Consider the following 25,618-nt stretch of genomic DNA (forward strand, 5'->3'; position numbering starts at 1 on the left):
TACATGAAAAAGCTGAAGATGTATTAAGTTATAGTTTGGGTATATTTTATGCTTTTTTACTTATGATAAAAAACTCAGATATTTGTCACAGTAATTTGAACATTTTTCTGGACTACTTCAAAATCAGAAGAATCATAATTTCAAAGCAGGATGCAGAGGCATATTTCATATTTGTAAGGATAAAGAGAATGACTGAATATATCATCATTATTTATTTTGCATATACAAATGCGAATGTTGTTTGTTCGAACTCCTTAGTCAAATGTAGAACTTTCTAAACTTGTTCGAACTCCTTAGTCAAATGTAGAACTTTCTAAACTTAAAAATAATATATCAGCCTCTCTCTAAACCTCAAGATGAACATCAACAAACATCAATGAAGAATTTCATTTTACTCCCCTGTAAACTGTGAAGGGATTATAGTTGGGACTACCGAGTCAAACGGTTGGGTTGCATCAAAATACCCCTGCAGCACTCCAGAATCTCAAAGTCTGTAAGTCAGATCTCAAAAGGAAATAGTAACTCAATTTAACTGGCAACGCAACTGTGACAGGGGAATGATCATCTCAGGTGCTTTAGTCTGTTTTACATGTCTCTGTCTTACAGTGCACAGAAAGAAAGGACAACAATCACAGACACTTCATTTCCAGTTGGGAACAAATACAGGCTGGTACTGCCTGGGCTGAAGACAACAGAAATTTGGACCATGGGACACCAAATCCTCCCTTTTGATGAAGGAGCACGAAGAAAGAGAAAGTGCAAGAGGACGCTCCTAATGGGGAGAGTCAGCAGGCAACTGTGTGCTCAAAGCAAGGGGCTGCTTCTACTCTTGGGTCTGAGCTTGGGCATACAGTTGCAAATAAAACCTGGCTACAATTGGGAGATGTTTATTTGTCCATGTGCATGGATTGGTTTTAATATGTAGAAAACCTTCACATACAGGAAAAGTGCCTTAGTGAGATTGTAGTGATTGGCTAGTATGCAGTGGTGCTTGAACCTAACCTGTGAATTCACAGGAGCCCAGAGCTTCCCCTACCCGGTCTACATCCCTGCGCTCACTGTCTCAGGGGACATTTCAAAGAGATTTGGAAAGCAGCTGAACTGGAGGCAGCAAGACCACAGAAGACAGAGAGCTGAATCAACAACTGGAGTGAGAAAACTCTAAGGTCAGTATTGAGCCTGACTTGAAGGTCAACTTCTTGTCTTCCTAGAGAAAGAAATACAGCAGAATGTGTCTCTCTTCTTTAAAGCTACTTTATCCTTTTTGCAAAGAAGGATTTATGGGAAAGGCTATGTTTGTCACTCTCAAATACTTCTGTGCACATGTAGCCTCAAGATTAAAAACCTGCTTTTGAAAAATGGCCAGTTACCCCTTGGAGAGCTTGGCTAGCTAATGCTTCAATGCATTTGCAAGTTTCTGCTTGATCCAGGAGGAAGGATTTAGGTGGGTAGTGGGAAGGTCATTGGAGTGGTGGGAGTGAGAGCAACTCAGCATGCTGCTTGCTGAAGGAGAGCAGACAAGCACAAAAGGCAGGGAGAGAGGGTAGGACACCTAGAAAGGTTTCTGTGGTGTGGAGAGATGAAATGATATGGAAAAAAGGATGGGAAGGTCCAACAGAAGAATAGTTCACCATAAAGGGACAGGAGAAGATGAGGACATTCATGTTAGGGAGGCATGAAGCAAAAGAACCAACAGACAGAAAAAAAAAGAGAACTAATTTGATCTGTTAATGAAATAAGAGAGCACCAGGGAGTGGAAGGTGAGAAGAAAACTGGTCAGTAATTTTTAATTGTTTGTTGCTATTACCACATTTTTTTGCTTTGGCAAGAAAAGGTGAATTCAGATTTGATCTCCCCATATGTGGAAGAAGGGCCCTCCTGATCCAAGTGTCAGAGCACAAGTAATGTGCATTGCATTTGAGAGGAAAGCACAGCCTGAAAACACATACCAACAATTTATACTTTCCTGCTTCAAATACTGATATACTGGTTATACAAACTCAATTTGTTTTTGCAAAATATGTATGCATATATATATACGTGCATGTATACACGTCACAGAATAGCAGCTACCAGAGGCCAACAATTCTGATATTAAAGTTTAAGTGTCTCCAGGGTGATTGGAAGTCTATTGTCTATGGAATACTGTTCTGATAGCTTCCAAACTACTACTCAGGAGGAGGATAATTATTTCTCCCTTTTCTCACATTTAAATAGAACATTCATACCCTTCCATGTGTATGCACAACCTTCCTTTCCCTCAATTCATCAACTTACTGGATAGAGTTCTCAATGCGCGTGATGGTGAGGAAAGCTGCTAGGTTTGCCGTGTAGGAGGAGATGACAATCAAAGCAAAAAGCCACCAAGCCCCCATCATCAGTCGTGTTGCCAGGGTTGTATATGGGACTTCTCCTCCTGTGGGGAAGAAGAAAAAGCAAGAGTTTTAATTTGGCAGAAGGAAACCCAGAACTTCATTATTCAAGCCTCGCACCGGAGAACTGTACCGCAAGGTTGGCAGGGTATTTGTTTTCATAAAATGAGTAGGATTTTGGAGCCATGCTTTCTATGCAATATAAAGTACTGAAGGACATGCATAGTCAGCCATCATTATTGTTATTTAATCTCTTTTGCTGTTGTGTCTTTAACTGCAGTTCATCCACCTGTCCTGCCCAGTAATGGCAATAGACTTTGAGATCTCAGAACAAAAAGAAAAGAAAGAAATTCTTACAATGTTCTTTCCTTAGAGATCTTATCTACAAATGTTAATTAAGCTTTTCTTACATTCTTGAGAATATGAAGTTAAAAAAACACATCAAAACACAATTATTTTTCACAGTTCTGTAGCCAAGCAGATGCTCATGAGAGCCATACCTATGTGTACCACTTGTTACAAGTCCACCAGGACACAAAAAAAAAACATGTGCCAAAGAAGAGTGCAAAATAATTTTGTATTCCCACAGCTACTTTTCTTCAGAATTTAAATGCCATGAAAACAAAACATTAGCAGCAATTAAATCTACCAGCACTTTAGTGGCTCACAGGATCTGAGCTGCTCACTACTGCTCATGTGAACAGAGACCCTTTTAGCAAGCCATAAAAAGCATTATATTTTATGCAAATAGCTGCCCCCCAAACATGGAGTCTTTGAAATAACCTTTCAGTTAAAAATATACAAACCCACAGTTTTTTAGATGAAAGAAAATGCCTTCTTTTATAAATATCCATTACGTCTGTAGTGCAAGTTTTGTCACAGCTACAAGCAACTAGGAAGGATAGGTGAATCCAACAAACACCCAGAGTCAACTGCCAAAGATGTTCACCCTTTCCCTCTCCCCCTGTACTCAGCACTTTGAAAAGTGGTCATTATTTTGATGGAGCTTTCTCAGATGCAATATCTTACGATAGTATGATAGCTGGAATTTTCATAAGCAAAGCAGCTTGTTACAGATTTAATCACGTATAAGTATTTCATACTGGATCTTCACTTACGTAAAAACTTCTTCGTGTTTCCCTAGTAAATGGGAAGACAAATTATAATTACTCCTATTCTAAGTACAAATAATTTTTAGTTGTGAACACAAACTGTCTAGACATTTAATCAGTGCTTGAATATGAGGGACTGCCTTACTGGTTTTGTTCAGTGTTTGTCCTACCTATCTAAAGTACTGGGAAATCTGCATCATCATACAAAAAACAAATCTGAAGCTTTTTTTCTACCTCAGTCATGTGGAGTTGTGCTACATGTGAAATAGTAACTGACTCCATTCATTTATATTTTCAGTGCATAAGTATTCAAATTTTTGCCTTTTAAGAATTCCAGTACTGAAAGACAAAAACATATTAGACCTCTGCAGTCAGAAATAAATTTCTTTCTATCTCCAAGATGCTATGTAATTATCTGAAACAAGAATCTTCCAATCAGATCAGGAGATATTATTCCAATATAAGGGCTTCCAAAGATGAACATTAACTTCAACATCTGAAGATTTGGTTTTCTCTCTTGCATAAATTTTAAATGATTTTTAATAGGACATTTTTCCTTTACAACAGTTTTTGCAATGTCTTTGGAATATTTCATTTGAAAATGAATTTTAATCAAATGAAAAGACATCTATATCAATTTATTGGAACAGGCTGTTTGTCCTTTTAACTTTCAGGTGCCAATCCCTGCAGATAATTTTGTATTAGGTTGAAATGAGGAGAGTGATAGAGGAGAAGCCAATGATCTCCTGGGCATCTGTGCATTTTCATTTTTCAGCTTAATGAGTAAAACTTTAAGTTCCCACATTTTTATTGAAATGAAATGTCAGAAAAGAGAGGACCGCTGAAAGTCAAGCAGCTGTCTTCTGGGTAAACTCAAGTTTCAACTGATGATGCTGTTCAACAAGTGATCATGAAATTCATGACAGATCCCTCAGGAACAGCATTCCCCTACTGTTCATACAGTGGAGTTTTCCCATACATCAGTAGGGTTGTCCCCACTATTCACTGCTCTCTCTTCTTTATTAACACTCATGTTAACAACAGATTTTAAATAACTGTGAGTGCTGATCATCCCAGTGTGTTTAGTTCACCTAGTTGTTCATGAAGAAGTATTGTTCCTAATGCATACTTACATCTTGTGTACCAGCAGCCAATAAATGGAACTTGAGGACAAAGCTTGCATGCAAATACAAGAAACACAGACCAACATAATTCAGTGTCCCTGGCTCAACCTGACTCAAAAATCTTTGCACTGATGCTTCTTAAAACATTGCTAAAGGACTGATATGCCAGCTGCAGGGGTGTATGATTTCTAAACACGACAGGCTACTCCACCTATCCTAGTGAAGGAAATAAAGAAACAAAAAACAAAGGAGATCTTTTACTGCCATAGAATCATTTCTTTGGCATCTATTAGGAGAATTAATGCCATACAGTCTTGTTCTATTGTACTGTTTGCTAAAACACTTCCCTCACCCTGACAGCTCACCTTATGAAATGTCTTCATTCCTTTCCCCTAATTTTGTTTCTAGGGATAAAACTCTCTAGAGTTTTGTTGTTGTTGTTTTTCCCAGTCCAAATTTACTTGGTTTCTCAGTTCAGAAGAGCACTGAGTCATTGAGGAGAGAAGTAATCATTGGTTTTCCATTAGCATTATGGGGAAAAAGAGCTACAAAACCAACAGTTGCCATTCGTAACGGTAAAGTAGCATGCGTGTAAACCTCCCTGGGCTCTGCTTTGTGGAAGCATTCCCAGTACCAAGTATGGATTTCATGTATGTGTACGCTTTTATGGATCACTGCATATATTAGTTATGGGTGGCTTTGCACAGGACAGACATGTACGTACACACACAGTGCGAGGGAGGAGGGAGCCAAGAAGAGTACCCAGTCTCTCCCTCCTGTCTTTCTTACTAAACCAGTAAAGCTTAACCCGTAATGGCAAAGGGTGCAAGCTGATGTCATGTAAACACAAGATGGTGACCAGTGTAAAACCCATCCTGCCACACCTCATTCCCACAGCAAAATTAATCCATGTGAGTTAACATGCTGGCTGCAGTTACACCAAAAAGACTACTATTTTAGTCTGCCAAGCAGCTCCCAAAAATACTGAGCTCCATTCATGAAACAAATGGAAATTAAAGATGATACTCAGAGGTCCTGGAGTTGCTTTGCAATGCTAAGAGACAGACCTCAAATGAATACAGAGGCTGTATTATTCTTTAGACTTGGCTCTCCCAATAACTTGCAATACACAGAAGTGTATAATGGAGCACAAATGGCACTACCTATAGATCATGTATTTGTGACTACAGCTCCCAGTATAATTCAGTCAACACTCTTGATGTGTACTAAAAATCCTTTAAAAATCTCAACTGCCTTTAAAATTTTTAGACTGCATGTGCAGGGATGAAAATATATTTTCCAGAGTAAACTAAACTAGCAAAAAGCAATCTTACTGGGAACTTTCTGAAATAGCTGATTTACCTTAGAAGTGACAGTAAAAGCAATTACTTTTAGTCCTCCCACTCTCACATAATGCAGCTCTCCTTCATCAATCCTAGGCTAGTTTAATGCTGGCCTACTTCAGATGACAGGCTTAGACTGCAACTTATTTTATCAATTTTTGTTTATTTCCATTTCCTTCCAAGTGCTTCAAGCTAACTATCAGCAGGCAAGAAAAATAATGCATTGTCTAGGCAATGCAAACGCTATAATGTATAATTATGACAGACCTAAATATCAGAAAAAGCCACCTTAGGAGATAAAATGTTAACCTATACAACACCAGTACAGATTTCTAATACCTTTGAAGTCATTCCTGCCCATTAGCCTTAAGTTTAACGGTTTAAAGTAAAACTGGTAATACAGGATTATAGACAGGATTTATAAAATCATGAGTCAAAAATGGCCAAAACAGGAAAACGGAGGTTCACAACCTGGTGAGACCTTGCTATTCTGTAATTCTGGATTAAACTGAAATAATTCAAAATGCATAGACTATTTCTCTAGACACCTTGTTTTCACGGATTTGTCAATTGCTTGTTTCAAGGAAAAAACTATTCATCTACTTAGTCCAGAGCTTGGAAAGTGTATCAGATAGAAGTCCTTATTGACAACAAAAAAATGGTGAACTGTTTCATAGAGAAGTTTTAACCACAGTTAGCATTTCTGAGGTCAGGTCTGGTGGCAGCCATCTTGTTGAAAAGTGATGCAATTTTTGTCATTAGCCATCCAGGCAGGACATTTGCAAGATAAGATCTCTCTCTGATTCAATACTGATTCAACAACGTCACTGGGAATGCAGAATATTAACAAAAAAAATTCATTTGTTTAACAGCTCAAAAAGCATTTATTATTATTATTATTATTGTTATTACTAAAGCAAATAATTTGACAGAATAGAGCCCACAACACTGAAAAAACTCAGAGTGGATCTGTAATTAAATTAGTTCTATTGTGTCAACTATAAACCTAATCTGGGTAGCTCTACATGACCTGATATTGTGGTTAACCGTTTGTTTTCTGTCCCTCATTTTCCCTTGGATTTGAATGACAAAAATAGTGACTTTTTAAACAACTACACACACATAGAATAGCCATAAAAGACCATTATTTTATGTCCCAAATCTGAAAACACCATTAGATGACGTTCTGGGGGTGAGTTAGGAGCCAGAGTGTGAGTCTACTGCAGCTACTCCATACATGAAGAGAGAGGCTTGGGCCAGAAGGCTCTATGGCCCTTCCTACAGGGATGACACTAGGAGGATCACAACCTGTGATGTCTATTTGTGAAAAACATAGCTGTCAGTGAAAATGCAAAGACCAGATTCTTTACATTCTATAATATAAGAAATTCAGTTTATCACCAACACTTACCATCAACAGCTCTCACTTTACGAACATATCTCAGTTGCCAACAACTTTGTCAAATTTCCATCATTTAAGCTGATAGATCTCTGCTAGAGGTCAGCAGTGAGCTGAATTGCTGTATAGGGAGTTTTAGCCAGATTTTTTTCAGATAATTTTGAGAAACATGAAAAAGATGTTAACTGCGACTGCTTTGCTGAGAAACTAGCAAAGCAGGCATCTTAATTGTGCTTGGAAAAGAGAGGTGAAGAAATAATAGGGCAGGTTATTTGAGGACAGATTTTTTTTTTCTTTTTCTCGCAAAAATTCTGCCCACATTCAGTGAATTATTGGCCTTTGAAAAAAAACACAAAGGACTGGGAGTTGGCTGCAGTTTAGCCTTTAGCTTGTTAGAACAGTCACATCAATTATGCTGTGCATCTGCAATTTCCATTTCCACATATATTAAGTGTGGAGTTCTGCTGCAACAGTTTAGATCAATGTACATCCTATGTTTGCTTTGTGAAAGGGGCATTTAATAGAGAGTGGGTGTAAGGGGAGTAGTTTTTATTAACAAAGAGGCAAAGGCATTTTATATTTTAGCTATTTTTGCCACGTGAAACAAAACCTAAAGTTTGACTGAGCTCTGTTATCTTTACAAAACTCTGGAAAGCACAGCTCTTCAAAGGCAGAATCTTTCAGGGCATTAGCTACCCCTATTGTTCTGTTAAAAAACTTTCTTGATAATGTAAAATCTCTCCTGTTTTCAATTGGAAATGTTCAATTCAGTATAGGACAAAAAATACTTCATAGTCAATGAAGCCTGTACCTATTTCTATCAGCTGTGAAATAAATGCAGCTGGGAAGTTGTTGGAAAATCTCTCATCACACATTTTTCTTCCTGTCTTTACACTTTGCACCCAAACTTTTCCATTCTTCCTTGAATTGTACAGAGTGCATTCATTTCCATAAGATATAAGCCGGCATGTCATAACCTGAGTTTCTAATATTACATTGTGTGCTGAAGGTAATACCCACTGACCACAGCAGGCATTACGTGTATTCTTCAACAGGAGAATACAACTCCTTGAATTGGTAATGCCTTCCAAATAAGCTTGTAAATTAGTAGCTGCATTCCTTAGACTTGCAAATATTGGCACATTGCACAGCACTGGGAGTAGAGAAGGAACTGAACATGAGGCAGAGCTGGTGGCCAGCTTTTACAAGGTCTGGACAGGTTCAAGAGCCAACTATTGCTTTTATTCACCACACCACCTGTTTCTCCCCTAGCATTCTGTTTTTACCAAAGTGTAGTGACTTTATTATTTAATTTTTATTTTTTAATGAAAAGAGAGAACTGGCCTCTCTGGTTCATGGGAAAAGCAGTAGGACCAAAAGGGTGGTAACTCCTTTTTTTTTTTTTTTTTTTAAACTGAAGTGATTCTAGAAGCTTCTGTCAAATCCAAAAGATTTGGGGGTTTTCGTTGCAAGATATCCTCACATATTAGTTTCCTAAAAATAAATGTGAAGTCATAGAATCATAAAATATCCCAAGTTGGAAGGGACCCACAAGGATCATTGAGTTCAACTCCTGGCACCACACAGGTCTCCCCAAAAATTCAAACCACATGACTAAGAGTACAGTCCGAATGCTTCTTAAACTCCAACAGCCTTGGTGCTGTGACTATGTCTCTGGGAAGCCTGTTCCAGTGCCTGACCACCCTCTCGGTGAAGAACCTCTTCCTGATATCCAGCCTGAACCTCCCCTGTTGCAGCTTGACTCCATAATGTATAAATGAGAAAGTAAATGAGAAACAAGAGCTATTTCAAAAGACATATTCGAAGCATTTAAAAAAGTTGAAATGTTTCTATTTTTTCCTTCTTACAACAAAAATAATTTAGTGGAGCCATTGTAAATTCATAAAAATGTTGGTGTTAATTAATCTTCAAATTAGAAATACTAGACACATTTTTGGTGTCTGTGTGTTCGTCCTCCTAGCATACAGGTTGATAGAGACATTGTCATATGCCTATTCCAACAGCATTACAGCTCTTCTGAATTTATAGCTGGCATATACTTTTTTCTGAACACTAGTCATTTATGTCATCAAACAATGGTTAAAGGACAAAACAAACATATCATGTCCTTGTCTATACTGAATTTCTCCTTGAATTTCCTCTGTTAACAGCTTCCAGCAATATTCTCTCTCTCTCGGTACTGCTCAGTGCATGGATTGGGTGTAGCTCCCAGCAACACATTATAAAGCGTTTTTCCACATGCCATTTTGTCCTCTTGTGTACACTTGCTCTCCAGGTAATTTTTCCTGAATTTTGTAGCTTCCAATTCTTCACTGAAATCAATGTTCCCTTTTCTTCCCATCTGTTCTATATGTATGTTCAAGATATTGCAGCATGGGTAATCCGAGACTTAAAACATACATCACTCAGGTTGAATTCCCCTATTATATCTCACATTTTCCCTTACTCATTATAGATAAGCAGTAGAGGAGCCAATCATCCTCTACTCCACTGTGATTTGGTGGTCCACAACAAACATTGACTCCTCTCATTTTGTGCTCCGGTCATTAGCATGCTGTCCCACAAGAAATCAAGATCAATTTCTTCCAAGTTTTAAATTTTTCCAAAATACCTAATTCAGTTTTGACACAGTGCCACTCTTCTTCCCCTTTTGCCCACCTTGTCCATCTGTCTTTCAGTACTTCATAATGTTATATGTTAGCATGCTAATCACATGAAACTTCCTGCTAGATTTCAGTAACATAACGAGGAAAAATTTATACTTGTGAATTAATTCAACTGTTCTTGTTTACTCCTCAGATTTCTGGCACTGGTCTATAGGCAATTAAAGAATAGGTTCACTTTGTCATTTGGTGCCCTATTTTTTTTTTCCCGTAATGTCTTAATTCTGAACTAAACAATCACTTACTCTCTCCCATTTGTTTTTGTTAATGTAATGATCCCCCAACTAATCTCATTACATTTGCTCCCTGGAAGAATGTTTCCTTTCAGCTGAGTGGAAGGCACTTCTCCCATTGCCCTCACAGAAGGGAAGCTTTAGAGGTCCCAGTCGACTGGCGGCTAGCAAATGTGACGCCCATCTACAAGAAGGGCCGGAGGGTAGACCCGAGGAACTATAGGCCTGTTAGTTTGACGTCAGTGCCAGGGAAGCTCATGGAGCAGATTATCTTGAATGTCGTCACGAGGCACTTGAAGGGCAACCAGGTGATCAGGCCCAGTCAGCATGGGTTTATGAAAGGTAGGTCCTGCTTGACGAACCTGATCTCCTTCTATGACCAAGTGACGCGCCTGGTGGATGAGGGGAACGCTGTGGATGTGATCTACCTTGACTTCAGTAAGGCTTTTGACACTGTTTCCCACAACATTCTCCCCAAGAAACTGGCTGCTCGCGGCTTGGACTGGTACGCTTCGTTGGGTTAAAAACTGGCTGGATGGCCGGGCCCAAAGAGTTGTGGTGAATGGAGCCAAATCCAGTTGGAGGCCGGTTACTAGTGGAGTCCCCCAGGGCTCAGTGCTGGGGCCGGTCCTCTTTAATATCTTTATCGATGACCTGGACGAGGGGATCGAGTGCACCCTCAGTAAGTTTGCAGATGACACCAAGTTAGGTGCGTGTGTCGATCTGCTCGAGGGAAGGAAGGCTCTGCAGGAGGATCTGGACAGGCTGGACCGATGGGCTGAGGTCAACTGTATGAAGTTCAACAAGGCCAAGTGCCGGGTCCTGCACCTGGGGCGCAACAACCCCAAGCAGCGCTACAGGCTGGGAGATAAGCGGTTGGAAAGCTGCCTGGCCGAGAAGGACCTGGGAGTACTGGTTGATAGGCAGCTGAATATGAGCCAGCAGTGTGCTCAGGTGGCCAAGAAGGCCAACAGCATCCTGGCTGTATAAGAAGCAGCGTGGCCAGCAGGTCTAGGGAGATGATTGTCCCCCTGTACTCGGCTCTGGTGAGGCTGCACCTCGAGTACTGTGTTCAGTTTTGGGCCCCTCGCTACAAGAAGGACATGGAGGTGCTCGAGAGAGTCCAGAGAAGGGCAACGAAGCTGGTGAGGGGTCTGGAGAACAAGTCTTACGAGGAGCGGCTGAGGGAGCTGGGGTTGTTTAGCCTGGAGAAGAGGAGGCTCAGGGGAGACCTCATCGCTCTCTACAGGTACCTTAAAGGAGGCTGTAGAGAGGTGGGGGTTGGTCTATTCTCCCACGTGCCTGGTGACAGGACGAGGGGGAATGGGCTCAAGTTGCACCAGGAGAGGTTTAGGTTGGATATTAGGAAGAACTTCTTTACTGAAAGGGTTGTTAGGCATTGGAATGGGCTGCCCAGGGAAGTGGTTGAGTTGCCATCCCTGGAGGTCTTTAAAAGACGTTTAGATGTAGTCCTTAGTGATATGGTTTAGGGGAGGTTTTGTTAGTGTTAGGTCAGAGGTTGGACTAGATGATCTTGGAGGTCTCTTCCAACCTAGACGATTCTGTGATTCTGTGATTCTGTGAAGCAATGATCCACAGAAGAGAGATCTCCTCATCTATTCCTCGTCTTTATATGACAGGGACAATCTTTATCCTCCTTCAGGCTTATTTCAAATCCCTCCTAGTCATCTGTACTTTGTAAAGTAGTTTGAGAAGCTGTATCTAATACATACATACAGACCCTTATCAACAACTCTGGAAGACGGCTAACCTGGTGATATATGCACGACCTCACACAGGTAGATCTAGGCTCCCTCCATCCTCCTGAAAAGGAGGCCAAGCTTGCGTCAGCTCCAGTCTGAAAGAGGTATCACCTTCTTACCTTGTCACTCTTGGTTACTGCTGGCCAGTAATTACCTCCAAGTTGTATTTCATATCTTGGCTCAAAGAAGATAGAAGACAGCATTTCATCCTATTGTCCACTTGGCTGTCCATTCTTTCTGTACAAGGATGATCTGTCTATATTGCATGGCTGCTGGGCTCTACAGATACACAATCATTTTCTGTATGTGTACTTGTACAAACCCCTCTTATGCTTCTATACAATTTCTTCTTATTTTCTAATTTTTGATCAGAAATATCTACGTAGGTATTTTTCATGGGAAAATATCTGTGCTTGAACATAAAACGGATTGTTTCTTTGCTGTATTAAGGTTCTGGTACTCCCTTTAGAAGGTGATAGACTGCCTATATTCTGTGTTTATATTCAATTGCCCTCTACTTCTGCCTCTGATGTATACATACTGTCAATACTTCTCTCTATTGCAATATAGCTTCTGATCAAGACCCTCGTTCTTTCCTGGAATAGGAATAGTGATGTTTCTTGAATTCTTTAAAATGAACTCATTTTCTCTGATGTTCATAGCAGCTTTTCCTTTTCATCCAAACTATATTTTTTCTGCTTACCATGAATAGAAAATTCATGCAGAAAAAGTCATTTTTTTTGTCTCTGGCAAGGAAGAAAATACGGCATGCTACTTCTTTCACCATTAGCTTTCCGTCATTGGTTAAATAATTGAATTTACACTTATATCAGAAAGAAACTCTTGCAAACTCCCTCTGAAAATCCTCCATTTGCTACTGCTGTGCATCTGTTCAGATGTGCCTTTGGCATTTGACTTACATACTAAGGCTCATTGCTCAGCTCTGTTTCCTCATTAATAGGAAAAGATTATCCATGCTGAGATTTCAAATGCTGGGGCTAATCAAGCACCAGTGGCACTGCCACAAAGCCCTCATCAAATTGTGGCCTGGTGCACCCCTCTCATAAATCTGGTCTGAGGGCCTTAACATGCAGCCTGGTGGACGAACAGAAATATCCCAAAGATGGCTCAGATGACTACTCACAAACTATTTCACTTGAAACACAGGATCTTCAGCTATGTTCTTTGAAACCCTCCTATGTGAGGCTAGAAAACGTTCTACCATGGAAAGGGCTAGTGTTACACATGGCAAAGATTTTTAGCATACTGCAGTGTTGGCTTACCATTGGGGGAACAAACTGCAAAGTGTGGTTAGGAATTTGAGCCTGTTATTTCTGTTAGATTTTTTTTCTGTCTTCCAATACTAAGCTTACCCAGCTTGCTGTCTCTGCTGCAGTGGCTTCATTCTAGTGACACAGGGGTAATCGTTTGGCGACCAGACTCCTTTGCAAAACTAACAAGATACAGCAGTAACTGTCGTAGTCATCCTTGATTAAAATTTTGTTTGAAAATCAATTGATCTGTACAAGTCTATCAGACACAGCTATTTACTACGTGCTTCCAATCATATTTTTCTCCTGCTTTCCTCCCTGGATCTTGATCTGTACAATACAGTTTTTAGAGGCTCTATAAAGATGAAAAATAATCTGTGACAATAGAACAACTAAGGACAAATTAAGAAGAGCAACCAGATATAACATCCCTTTAGTTAAATGGAATTTGTACCTATATAGGTCTTCTTTAACAGAGTCCTAATCATCAGGTACTGAATACAGCCATTCTACAATGCTCACCATTTTCATTTTGAAAATGAATGGGTCAGAGTTGCTTTTAAATTACTCCTAAGGTGTGACTAGACCTTGCATGATTCGGCCTGAGAATGATCTAGATAGAAATGTGCTCCGCCTGCTCCTACTTATAAAACTGCTGCTTCTTTATAGCTGTAAACCGTTCCATAAACCAAAATCCTATTCATCCCAAACATAATGATCAGATTTGCAGGGAGGAAAGTACAAAATGACAATAGACAAGATGTTTCACGGGAAAAGCAATAACAAGTCAAGACTAAAATTCAATGGAATTTGTTTAAGGCTACATTAAATGGAAATTCAAGTCTCTGATTAAAAGTGAGAACAGTACAATGAGGAACATTTTTACTTACTTTTTCTAGTCAGAAATTTTTAAATAAAGCCCAAACATTTAAATATATACTGAAAATATAAAAAAGGTCTAATAGATGCATTCCAGAAGAAAAAGATCTAATGTGATAATGGAAAATCTAACCTCTTTTCAGCTGAGCTGAGATTCCAATTTTCCGCATCACTAGCAATGATAATGTTACACAAACAGTGTTCAATCATTAAATTAATTCTCATTAAATCAATGTCCTTAAAGGCCAAACAGTCCTTTAATAATTACCTGATTAAAATGATGTTAGCATAACATATTAGTTATACTGTATTTATAATTCCCATCTCAACAATAAATTGTTTCCTTCCACCCATCTTGCTGAAATTGTGACAATGAGGTAAAAGTTGGGAAGGGAGGCACATCACATCACCACACAGCAAACGCCTGTGGGTTAGCTTCTCCTGGTATCAGTGATATTTCAGCTACATATATTTGTCAGATTTGCATTTCTATTACATAGCACAAAATCTTTGAGTGCAACAGGAATTAATCCCTGTCTTTTAAGCCTAGATCCAAAAAATAAGTTATTCCGTTCAGATATTAGCAACCCCATAGTGATCAAATTCAATCTTTCTGCAGAATTTGCAAAATGTGATGTTTTCAATTGAAAATCAAAGTGAATCACAGATTAAAAAATTATACAAGCAACAATGTGCAGTAATTTAATGCCAATACATTGCAGTAACTTGTGTGATATAATTACACAGATACAGGGGATGGATAGATTTTACAATGTTTCTAAAAGTGAGGAAATAATGGCACTATGAAGTGCTGGAAAATGTATCATAAAAATATATTTCATTTTTCTATTTTGCTGTCATTACAAAAGAAAAGGTATGACTAGCTAAAGTTCGGAAATGGAAGCGACTACGTATACTTGCTGAAGTTACTGGGAGCTCTTAGATGAAGCACTTTTAGACTTATACTATAGATATTCAGATACTCAAATATCACTCAAGGCTTGATATTTGAAAGTAAACCTCTTGATTTCTGTATGACCAAATTTGAACTGTGAGGCTTTCTGCACACCTCTGATGAATAGGTCAGCCTAAAACTCATGTACTAATGCTTGTGAAATGTACCGTTCTACCAGAAGACTTGGCAGGGTTTCAAATTTAATTTTGGGGTTACCAAATCCAGCACCATTGAGTTACATGATCATAAATAACTGTGCAACAGGCCTAGCAATTTTCCCAATGGTTGTTTGCTCAGAAGTTCTGACCAGATAATCTTTTGTCACCATTTTTACAACATAGGACTATAAATTTTCATTATATAATTATGAATATATGTAGCAGCCAGCATTGATTAGAGCTTAATGTGCATGTGTAAAAAACACAAAGAACTTCTGGGGATCCTCTTTTGCAGGGCTGTGATGTGTGCTTTTATGATTGCACCTAACTGCACGCCTGTATAAAGGCACTATTGGCAGCCACTGTGAATGCATCAAAATGATATATGCCGGCTATTATTCTGGAGAATATTGGCACCTGATCTTAACAAATAATCTTACACGGTGGCAACCTTCTGATTAGATTTCAAGAGATGCTGAGACCCAACCTCCCTGTTACTGATGGCTGGATACAAACGCTCTGAAGTCTCAAACAATCAACCACAATTAACATCTCTGGTACATATTCATAAAGTGGTTAAGAAGCAAAGTGTCATACACAGTTTTACATAGCAGTGGCCTGGCCTTTCCATAGCCTACTGACTGTTATCTGTAGTACCTTCTGGGATGGCAAAAGGAATTGTGCACAATGGACTGAAAACAGGCCATCTGCACATACCATTAACATTAAACTGAACAATGTCATTAATGAGCTATTAAAGTGCTGCTTTATCTAAGAGCCTGTCATTGAGGACATTATGAACACGAGGGAGAAAGAGTCCACTTTGGCTGAAAATGAACAACTATGAACAAAGCAAAACAAAAGACAATTCAGTGAGAGCAAAAGGACAAACAATAATTCCAGTAAAGCCTCTGCACTACTTTTTCCCATTTTTTTTTTAACCTCTATACAGCTTTGTAACTCCAAATTTTAGGGTTGCAGGAAATTTAAGAAAAGATCACATACTAGAAAGTTTTTTTTTTTTTTTGCTTGGACTTTCAATGTATTACAAAATGCTTTATAAATCTCCGCATCCATCACCAAAGAGTGGCACCTGACTATTTCAGAAGCAAGTGAATCACATACATTAGTTCAGTTTTCATGTCACTAATTCTACTTATCCTTTAATTTTCAGACTGCTTCCCTGCACTGAACTCCTAACCTTACAGAATTCAACCATCACTAATATAGAAACTCTAGTTATGTTCCTAAATAACACAGTTTGAATGTAGCCTAAAATTCCACCTTAGATACATCCCATAATGTTGTTATGGGATCTCTGTTAAAAGGATCTCTAAAACTCATGATGACCTAAAGTAATAATATGGAAGTTCACAGTGAACAAAGAAAAAAACAAACAAAAACCTCATAATTTTAAGTTTCACTGAGAATAATGCTCTAATGTCATTTATTGATGAAAACCACTGATGCAAATGCTCATGTTTGAAAGCTGCACGACTTGCTATTTTTACTCCAAATCAACTAGCATCCTGCTTAAGATCATGACTCAGGTTTTTCAGAAGCGAGAAACAACTTCGAAGATGTCTTCACTCCATAGCATGTTTTTTTCTCTTTGGGAATAGATAGAGAAATTAAAGAAGCTATTCTAAGGAGGAAATACTTTCTTATATCTAAAAAATGTTCTACTAGCAAGTATGTCTAGGCATGAACAACTAACACTCCCACTCAGCTTTACAGATTTATTATCACTGTTCCTTAGCAGTCTATTTGCAGAAGATTTTCTATCTTTCCCCTTCACTATTACCTTTACTTTGTCCTAGTGTGGGGGAGGCAGACTCTTCAGTCAAAACCAAACATGTTCTTTCATCTCATTTTTTGTCTGGCAGATGAGGCATCACACATTTTTAACCTAACACCATCTCATTAGCTGAAAAAGCACTGGAAAGGTGATGTCCTGCTTTATCATCTCTCCTCTCCTGTTGAGGGTGGAAGAATAAAAATTAAGCAGCAGCTACAGGATGCTACCATAGCAATTGCTGGGAAGCTAACAAAATGAAAAAAAAACACAAAAAAAAACAAAAAACCAAACCAAACCAAACCAAAAAAAAAAACAAACAAAAAAAAACCACAGCTTTCTTTTTCCCACATTTACTGAAATGGGAGTGGAACTTCATCTCAGCAATCAGGGAAAACAATGGGGTGGCTAAGTTAGAAGACTCATCTTGTAGCATTATTTGTTTCCTTTCAACATTAATTTTGGCCAACTCCTTTTCTACACATTTTAACAGTAGAAGAGGTCTGAGGAAAACAAACAAACAAACAAACAAAAAAACCTCAACAATTGAATAAGGGAGAAAATTTTGCCAACAGCTTCAAATCCTCTTTTCTACTCCTGCCTCTACATTTTGCAGACAATTTTCCTGGCACCTACCCACCAGCTGGTGGTATGAAGAAGAGACACATGGGAGGGTAAAGCTATGGCACAGCTGTTGCAGAGGAGGGACTCCCTGCAGACCAGAAAAGCAATGGAAAACTACCACGGGTTCCCCTCTAAACTCACGCTCGTCTGGTGCCTCGGAAAACCTCCACTGAAAACGCTGATCAGTTTGTAGATGACATTGCTCTCATCCAAGCAGAAGGGAGCATTTTTAATAAAACTAAAACTGATTTCTCACTTCCTCCTTATCTTAAGCAGACAAAATTGCCCACTTAAGTGTAAGCTTCTGGGCAGGGAAATCAATTAGCAGGACAAGTAAGGCTTGCCTCTTCAGCTTCTACACATCTTTGCAGATGAAAATGTGGGTTACATTCCTTTTTCAGTATAAGAAACATTCAGTTCCTGGCTAAGTTGTTCTTCCCCATTTCCTCCATTAAATATCTGTTATACACAGATGAACTCTGGAAAGTCAGAACTGATTACTTAACCTGAATCTAACATATCCATTCTCTATCCAGATATAGTATATAGTCTATTAGAAACATTATTAGAAATAGCAATTAAAGAAATTGTTCTGAGTAAATATTCTTCTAAAAGAATAGAGGAAGGCAAAGAGATGCCACAGACATCCACATTCTACTTTTCCTTTTGCCTCATTTGCTTTGTTCAGCATTTATACAGACAGACATTACCTTCTTAGGCAATTAATCAGGCTTGGAGTTAGTCCTAGGGGAAGGAAGGTGGTTTTTGGGCTTTCGTACCGCCATTCGTTCTCCAGCTCCTCACAGGAGGTGCGTCAGACACAACATCTCTAAATATACTGCCCCATGTACACAGTGCTATTACTCAAGAAAGCAGGTGCACACAAGATATAGAAATCCATTATTTTAGATGCCTCTGAGGACTGCCTGAGTCTTAACCTCAATTTAGGGAAAAATCTAAGAATATTGCTTGGCAGTTTAATGCTAGTGATATCATGCTGCTGCAAACAAATGCCCATACTATGAACACTTTACTTAGAGCATGGTTATTCCTTGGAATTACATTTTCAAAAAGAGACAAACAAACCTCTGAAAGTGCCATGCACATAAAGTTACAGTCAGTGTTTGCAAATAAGTACTGTATACAGAACAATAATTCTCAGCATATTTCATCAATTCCATTGATCGCTTGTAGTTTGATGCATACAAGACAATTGCCAAAATGTAGTTGTTTTTTCATGCTGTCAAGAGGGCTGGCCAAACAATTAAGACGTGGAAAAAGGTATGGATACTACAGGACTGCAGTACATGTTTTAGAGAGATGACTTTATGAAGGTAGATATACACACTAATACATATTCCTAGATTTAGTATACCAAAATGTGAATTTGGGCATTTCATGTTTAAAGGTAGAACGATAATGTTGCAAATATACCTGCTGGTGTATGTGCTAGAAAAACATGGAAACTGGCTTGTTTTCTAACGTGTTTGGCATCTGACTTCCATTTTCCCAGATCAATGCCCAGTTTTTAAGTGCATTTTAGGCTCGGCAAGTCTATTCTCCTTGTTACTGGAATAGACCTGGCATAAGTTCGAAGAGCAGTTAAAATTAACCTTAATTAATGAGATTGGCATTTAAGTTATGCTTTCTATCAGAAGACATAAAGCAAGCTTTTATGAAGGAAGGTACGTAATATTTCTACTTTACAACTGAGAACCAGGGAACAAGATATCAATTGAAGTTTCTGTGGTCAGCCAGAAACTTAGAAGCAGAATCCAAATTAGGATCTAGGTGGTAGTCTTAAAGCCTATGCACTGGATTTTTTTGATTTGTTAAGCTTAAAAATATTTAGGTTTCACTGCTAAATATCACATGTGAAGATATAATTGATAGCTAACATTTTTTTCAAAAATTTTTAGAGTTTTCCTCTGCATATTAAATACAGAGAGGTTGGTGTACAGTTAAATAGGAGAAAATGTCACTAGGAATGTGCATTGTTACAGGATAATGTTTTCCTGCTGATATGGATATGCCAAGAGTAAGATAAGCAAGATGGAGTAATTTATTAAGCAACAGCACACTCCAGGCAGTGCATTTCAGGAGGCTTATATCACGCCTTGGGTAGTAATACAAGGAACAAGACTGAGAAGTCTGAGCGGCTTTAACCGTCTGAGAAGTATTATAATGGCGTAGAAGTACCAAGGCTTGAAGCCTATCTTACTGCTCTTATGAAATGTAAGTTTAACAAGGCAAACAGTAAGATTCGCTCATTTACTGGGCATTATGAACATAATTGACCATTGCTGACACCGCTGATGACCAATTGAAACCTCCTGTTGTGATCAGCATTTTAAACAAGCCAAAACATAAGGGGATAAAAAAATGACCCATCAGTGATGCTTTCACATCATTTATTTCATAATCTCTATAGGTTAAGCAAGAATGCTAAGATCTCTGAACAAAAGAATACTTTTGCATTTTTAGTACATATTATCCTATGGTCAAACCCTATTTATAAAACAATAGTGAAGATTCATTTTGTTGGGATCATTGAGAAGTGATTAAATCTTGAATGATTCAGCAATTTTGAAGATATGTCCTGTTATAGCAAAAACCAAACCCACACCCACCACCACCACCAAAAAAAACCAAAAACCAGCTAACCACCTAAGCAAACACAACCCCCACTATCTGCCTACTCTCTTTCTTTAAGATGTATCCAAGTGAAACACAGCCCTGCATCTTTACCTGCATAATCTAAAATCCTGCCAGACAAGTTCAGAAACATCTCCTCTTACAGAAAAATTCAAAGTAAAATGAACATAGCAGGATAAGAGGTAGAAGAGACAGAAGTCTTTCTATTGTGTATTTTATATTAAAGACAAAACATTGTAATTTTTAGTATAACTTCACTAGTTTGTCTACATTCAGAGCAATTCTATTAAACTAAGCAAGCTCATCACTGTAATGTGAAGCCAAATTTGAAAGGATACTCTCAAAAGAAAACCCTCTGGAACATTCCTATGGAAGTTCCTGCTAAAACTTATGCAGCATTTCATGTGTCTGAAAAAAATAATCTATTATACAAAAAGAGTTGTGAATAACTCTAAATCTGAATTTCTGTTTTCTAAATCATTGCTTTTCTCCAATAATAATGATAGCAGAGTGCTCTCTAGAATATTTCATAACAAGTGCCCATAAAACAGTAGGAAGCTAACAGAAAACTTTCAGGATATCAAACTAGGTCCTCAGCAAGTATAAGTAGACATTCTGCCACTGCAGTAGGTTGATTCAATTAATTTCCATGAAGTTTTTAGTAAAGTTTTTACTAGTAAGTTTTTATTAAATCTAATTTATGCAGTGGGACCAATTTCCTGGTCCCAGGTCATATAGCAGGTTTTCAACAACAGCACGTTCTATTGAGGGCAAAATTTGAGAGAGTAGTATCAATACTATTACAGAAGAGAAAGACAAATGGAGCTGTATAGAATTTCAGAAAACTGAGCAAATACTGTATAATATGGAATTAGGACATACCACTCAGAGTAGGTTAGGTTGGAAGGGACCTCTAGAGGTCATCTGTGTGCAACCTGTTCCACTGTTCTGTCATCCACACAGTAAAGAATTGTTTCCTGATCCAGATGGACCTTTCTGTGTTCCATTTTGTGCCCATTGCCTCTTGTCCTGCCACTGGGCACCCTTGAAAAGAACCTGACTCCATCCTCTTTGCACCCTCCCTTCAGGTATTTACAGACATTGATGAAAACTCCCTGAGCTTCCTCTTCTCTAGGCTGAACAGTCCCTGCTCTCCTCTTAGGAGAGGTTCTCCCATAATCATCACTGTCCCTTAATGATCTGAGTTGGCCTTTGCTGGAATCTCTCCAAGTTTCTCTCACAAGGGGGAGCACAGTACTCCAGGTGTGGTCTTATCGCTGATGGTAAGGGGCAGGATCACCTCCCTCAACTGGCTGGCAAAACTTTGCCTAATGCAGCCCAGGATACCGTTAGCCTTCTTTGATGCAATGGCACACTGCTGGCTGAACTTGGTGTCTACCAGGACCTGAGGTCCTTTTCTGCAAAGCTGCTTTCCAGCCAGTCTCCCTCAGCATGCGCTGGTGCGTGGAGGAGTTCCTCCACAGGTGCACAACTCTGCACTTCCCTTTGTTGGCCTTTGCTGAACGTATAACAATAGAGGGCTTGAGAGAGTCAATAGGAGTGATAGAGGAAAGCTGCAGCAATGTTGAGCCCCAGCTGCAGCGTGAGGCAGGCAGAGAGAAAAACCTTTGAGGAGTGGATTAGGAAGCCAAGGGGAAATATATAAGGAGAGAGAGAGAGGAAACCTACAAAAGATTAAGTACCACCAAACAGTTCCTGCTGGTAATGAATTGAAAAGGAAACCTTGAAACCATTTTCTGCCCAACTTAAAAAAGTTAATTTTGAAAAAAAATCAAAATGCAAATTACTTTTCTAATATGAGCAAGTGGAAAAGAACAAATTCAGAAATCATGAAGCTACGTTTCAAAATAACCAAAATACTCTACAGTCTCAACCTGTAAATTTGCTGCATCTTTAGACATAAATAAACATATGAGGGATAAAAGAGGTGCTACAGAATTTCATGCTTGGGTGAACAGTAGAGTCCAAAGCATTTGTTTTTAATCTAATCCACAGCAGTGTATGGCCAGTATCGTTGAAATGGTTTTGCCTTCACAGTGGTCACAGACTGTAGATTGCAGATCTGTGCTTGCAGAGATTCAGTAGTAAGACCAAGCACTCTAATGGTCATCATTTTCCATTGAAAAGCACACTTTATATGAATTGAGCCTATCCAACTACATTTCAGCTCTATGCTCACAACTCTCTTTTCTAACCAAAACCTACATGCAACTTACACATAAATAAATAAATAGATAATATATATATATAAATACTTACACACTGATACCTGCAATAAATGAATGTAAAATTAAAAGGGGAACTGAGAGAAAATATACTTCTATATTACAAGACTTTCAGATGTGGTATCTAGACTGTGTGGTCACTTCAACATGGGAAAAAAAAAGAAATTGAAAGCTAAGTTCAAGACCCAAGTTTAAACAATGTATGAAGCAGTGTATACAAAAGTATTCAAGCAAGCAAGTACAGAAATACTCTGCTTAAATTTTAGCTCTGAGGATTTGGCTTAGTGTGTATACCTGTCACAAGCAAGCAGCAAGGTCTACCAAGACCCATCCTCTGTCAACTTCTAAATCTTCTTCAGTAAAAATGTTTAGCAGACTAAATTTAAGCTTTAAGTTTCTGTAGCAAATAAAAGGCTAATAGACTCCTAATTCTAGTTCCACAGTCTACCTTTAAGGAAACGAAAAGTACTGAAATTTTGCTAAAGAGTATGACAGTAATTCATAGCCTTAAAAACTACCAGACAGGACTGTGCTGACTCTAGTCCACAGACAATGACACAGTATTTTTTCTCTGGTGTTTCAAAAATTGTGAATGTTGCAACTTGTTAAAAGAATTTGATCAGAACTTCAGACAGGCTGACATAAAATATAACCTGACACAGTAGACCAAATCTACCTACTAAAAACTGCAGAATTTTCAACTATTTCAGAGGAAACAAGAAAAAGAAACCCCTTCTGAATCATTAAAATAGTTACACGATTCCTTAAGGAAGGATTTATATTTTTATACCAAAAGGCTCTTTCCTCTTCCGACCTGTGGTGGTTCTGGAGCCAGCCTCTGTGCTTGCAAATCTTTCCTCTAGCTAGAGGAAAGAAAGAAAAAATGATACCAGAACATGCTGGCTAGCCTCAGACAAAGAATCCAGCATTATCAAAGCACTAGCAATCCTTGGTTCATGCTGTTTTGTTGCTCTCAGTGCAAGGTATAAAAGCATCTTTGGCTGTGTGTTTTGATAACAGAAATGAGTACCTTGTCATGTTTTAAATCCACAGCTGAAAGACTTCTTAAGTGAACGTGACAGTATTTGAAATGTCCTATGCTGCCACACTTAAGATAAGCCAATCACAATTAATAGCAACAGACTGGCTATTCCAAAACAAATAAAACCTGCACATTTTTCTGCTGAATGAAGAGCTGATGAGTGAAAACAGAAGCAAAATTGCCACAATAGCCAGTTAGCCCGTCAATGGAAATTACTTTCATTTGTCTGTATTCACAAGGGTTAGTAAACAATAAAGCTTCAGCTAATACAGTTTTTTCGTGATATTCAAATTGAATGTGAAATGCAGGCTGACGTTATAAATGGGTCTTTTACTCTTTCATGCTGGATTTTTGAAGTCCTTTGAGCCTTTATATTTAAATTGGTCTATAAGTTTCCTATATTCTAGTATCAACCATGTTAAATGTGTTATTTTCCCTTCTAACAAATAAAGGACTGTCCTTCTGCTTGTAATTTGAAGGAGAGATGTATGTATAGCTTACCCTCACTCAGTAAGAAAAAAGTGAACATTTTTGATTATTATAGTGGATTCTAAGGAGTTATGCAGGAATTCTTCTCGGTAGGGTGGTAAGATCTCTCTCTCTCTAAATAAATGCCTCACACTTAAGTTCTGTGATTTTTTTTTCCTCAAGTCCCACAACAATTTTGGTGCTTTGAGCTGCCATGTCCCACCAGCAGCTTTTATTAAGACTGATTTGCATCTCATAATCCATAGGGAGCAGATGTGGATCTCCAAATTCCTCTTATTTTTCCAGTAAATTCTTTTTCCAGTAAATTCATTTTTTTTTTGTTATTTGGTCTCAGTTCTTTTAATCTTATTTTCTCCCCATCTTCCTGCTTTGTTCAAAGCATTAATTCAGCCCTCCCCAAGCACTCACTTTACTGATTGGTCTGAAACCCTGTTTCTTTATATGCTATCCAAGCATCTGTTGAAGTGTTCTCCTGCAGGCTAGCACTCTTGATCTATGACTTGGGAAACTTTTGGACACTGGGCAACACAGGTTTACTTGGCTAGACATAAGGCAAACGATTCAAATAATAATTCATGAGACTGAAATTTGTGATTAAACTAGCTTTGCCTCCTTTGAAACTTTGCTGGGCAGTCTCCTATAAAGCTTTTAAGGACTAATGATGTTGGGAGTACAGCAGGGGTGCTAAGGATAATATCAAGCAATAAACTTATGTAAAATCACCTCACATTCATGCAGTAAAGAAACTAATTCACAAGTTTTAACCTAAAAGGCAGACAGATGTAATGAGTCTAGTTCTGTAACGGACCAACTGCTCTCTCACAGTTGGATTCCCTAAACAGTTACATTGGGAATATTTTGGACGGAAAGAAAATTTGAAAATCCACCTACATACAATTAAAAAAAAACTCTGGTAGCACTAAGCTGGCTCTGAAGTCTTTGTTTTTCTTAATAAACGAACAAACAAACAAACATAAAACAATCTCAGCTTTCCTCAGCTGGCCATCACTGCTCAATGGAAATGGTAATTCCAAAAGTATTCTCTCTAGGTTGATGCATTTAAAAACATACCTCTTGTGGACATCCTCAGCCTCAGCTTTTATTCTTTTTTTGGATGGTGGTGTTACTTTCTTCTTCTCCCCCTCCCTGCCCCCCCCCGAAGTTTCAGATGATTTTCATGCATACCATCAACTTTTATGAATGCCATCTGATTGTTTCTAACAGCAAATAAGGTAATTTCTAAATTATGTTGCCAGTATTATTTAAATACAATGCTTTTCCCTACAGCATTCCATCAAAAAAATGAGTGTTTTGAAGCTGCAGTGGCCTTGGCTTTTTCTACTGCAGATGCCCCATGGAGTTACAAAGAGGCATATCTGCAGTGCCAGTACAGATTGACAAACAATTATGTGCATAAATACCAGAAGGTATCTGTTCTATTTTGTTGTCAAGTGTTAATACCTGAACCATCTTC

At 38.4% G+C, this 25,618-nt stretch overlaps 1 protein-coding gene and 1 long non-coding RNA gene across 4 annotated transcripts in view; one reads left to right on the top strand and one right to left on the bottom strand.

Moving 5' to 3' along the window:
* GRID2 (glutamate ionotropic receptor delta type subunit 2) overlaps positions 1-25,618 on the bottom strand; it is an 805,832-nt gene that overhangs the window by 109,086 nt on the left and 671,128 nt on the right. For all 3 annotated transcript variants that reach the window (XM_040555872.1, XM_040555874.1, XM_040555875.1), the window contains one exon: positions 2,278-2,416. In XM_040555872.1, coding sequence (XP_040411806.1) covers positions 2,278-2,416 — 139 coding nt within the window. The remainder of the gene's footprint in view (positions 1-2,277; positions 2,417-25,618) is intronic.
* LOC121069566 overlaps positions 1-25,618 on the top strand; it is a 61,521-nt gene that overhangs the window by 29,146 nt on the left and 6,757 nt on the right. The window contains exon 2 of the long non-coding RNA XR_005819488.1: positions 607-1,166. This is a non-coding gene — a long non-coding RNA (uncharacterized LOC121069566). The remainder of the gene's footprint in view (positions 1-606; positions 1,167-25,618) is intronic.

The sequence above is a fragment of the Cygnus olor genome, chromosome 4 (assembly GCF_009769625.2).
Source record: "Cygnus olor isolate bCygOlo1 chromosome 4, bCygOlo1.pri.v2, whole genome shotgun sequence".
In the NCBI taxonomy this organism is placed as follows: Eukaryota; Metazoa; Chordata; class Aves; order Anseriformes; family Anatidae; genus Cygnus; species Cygnus olor.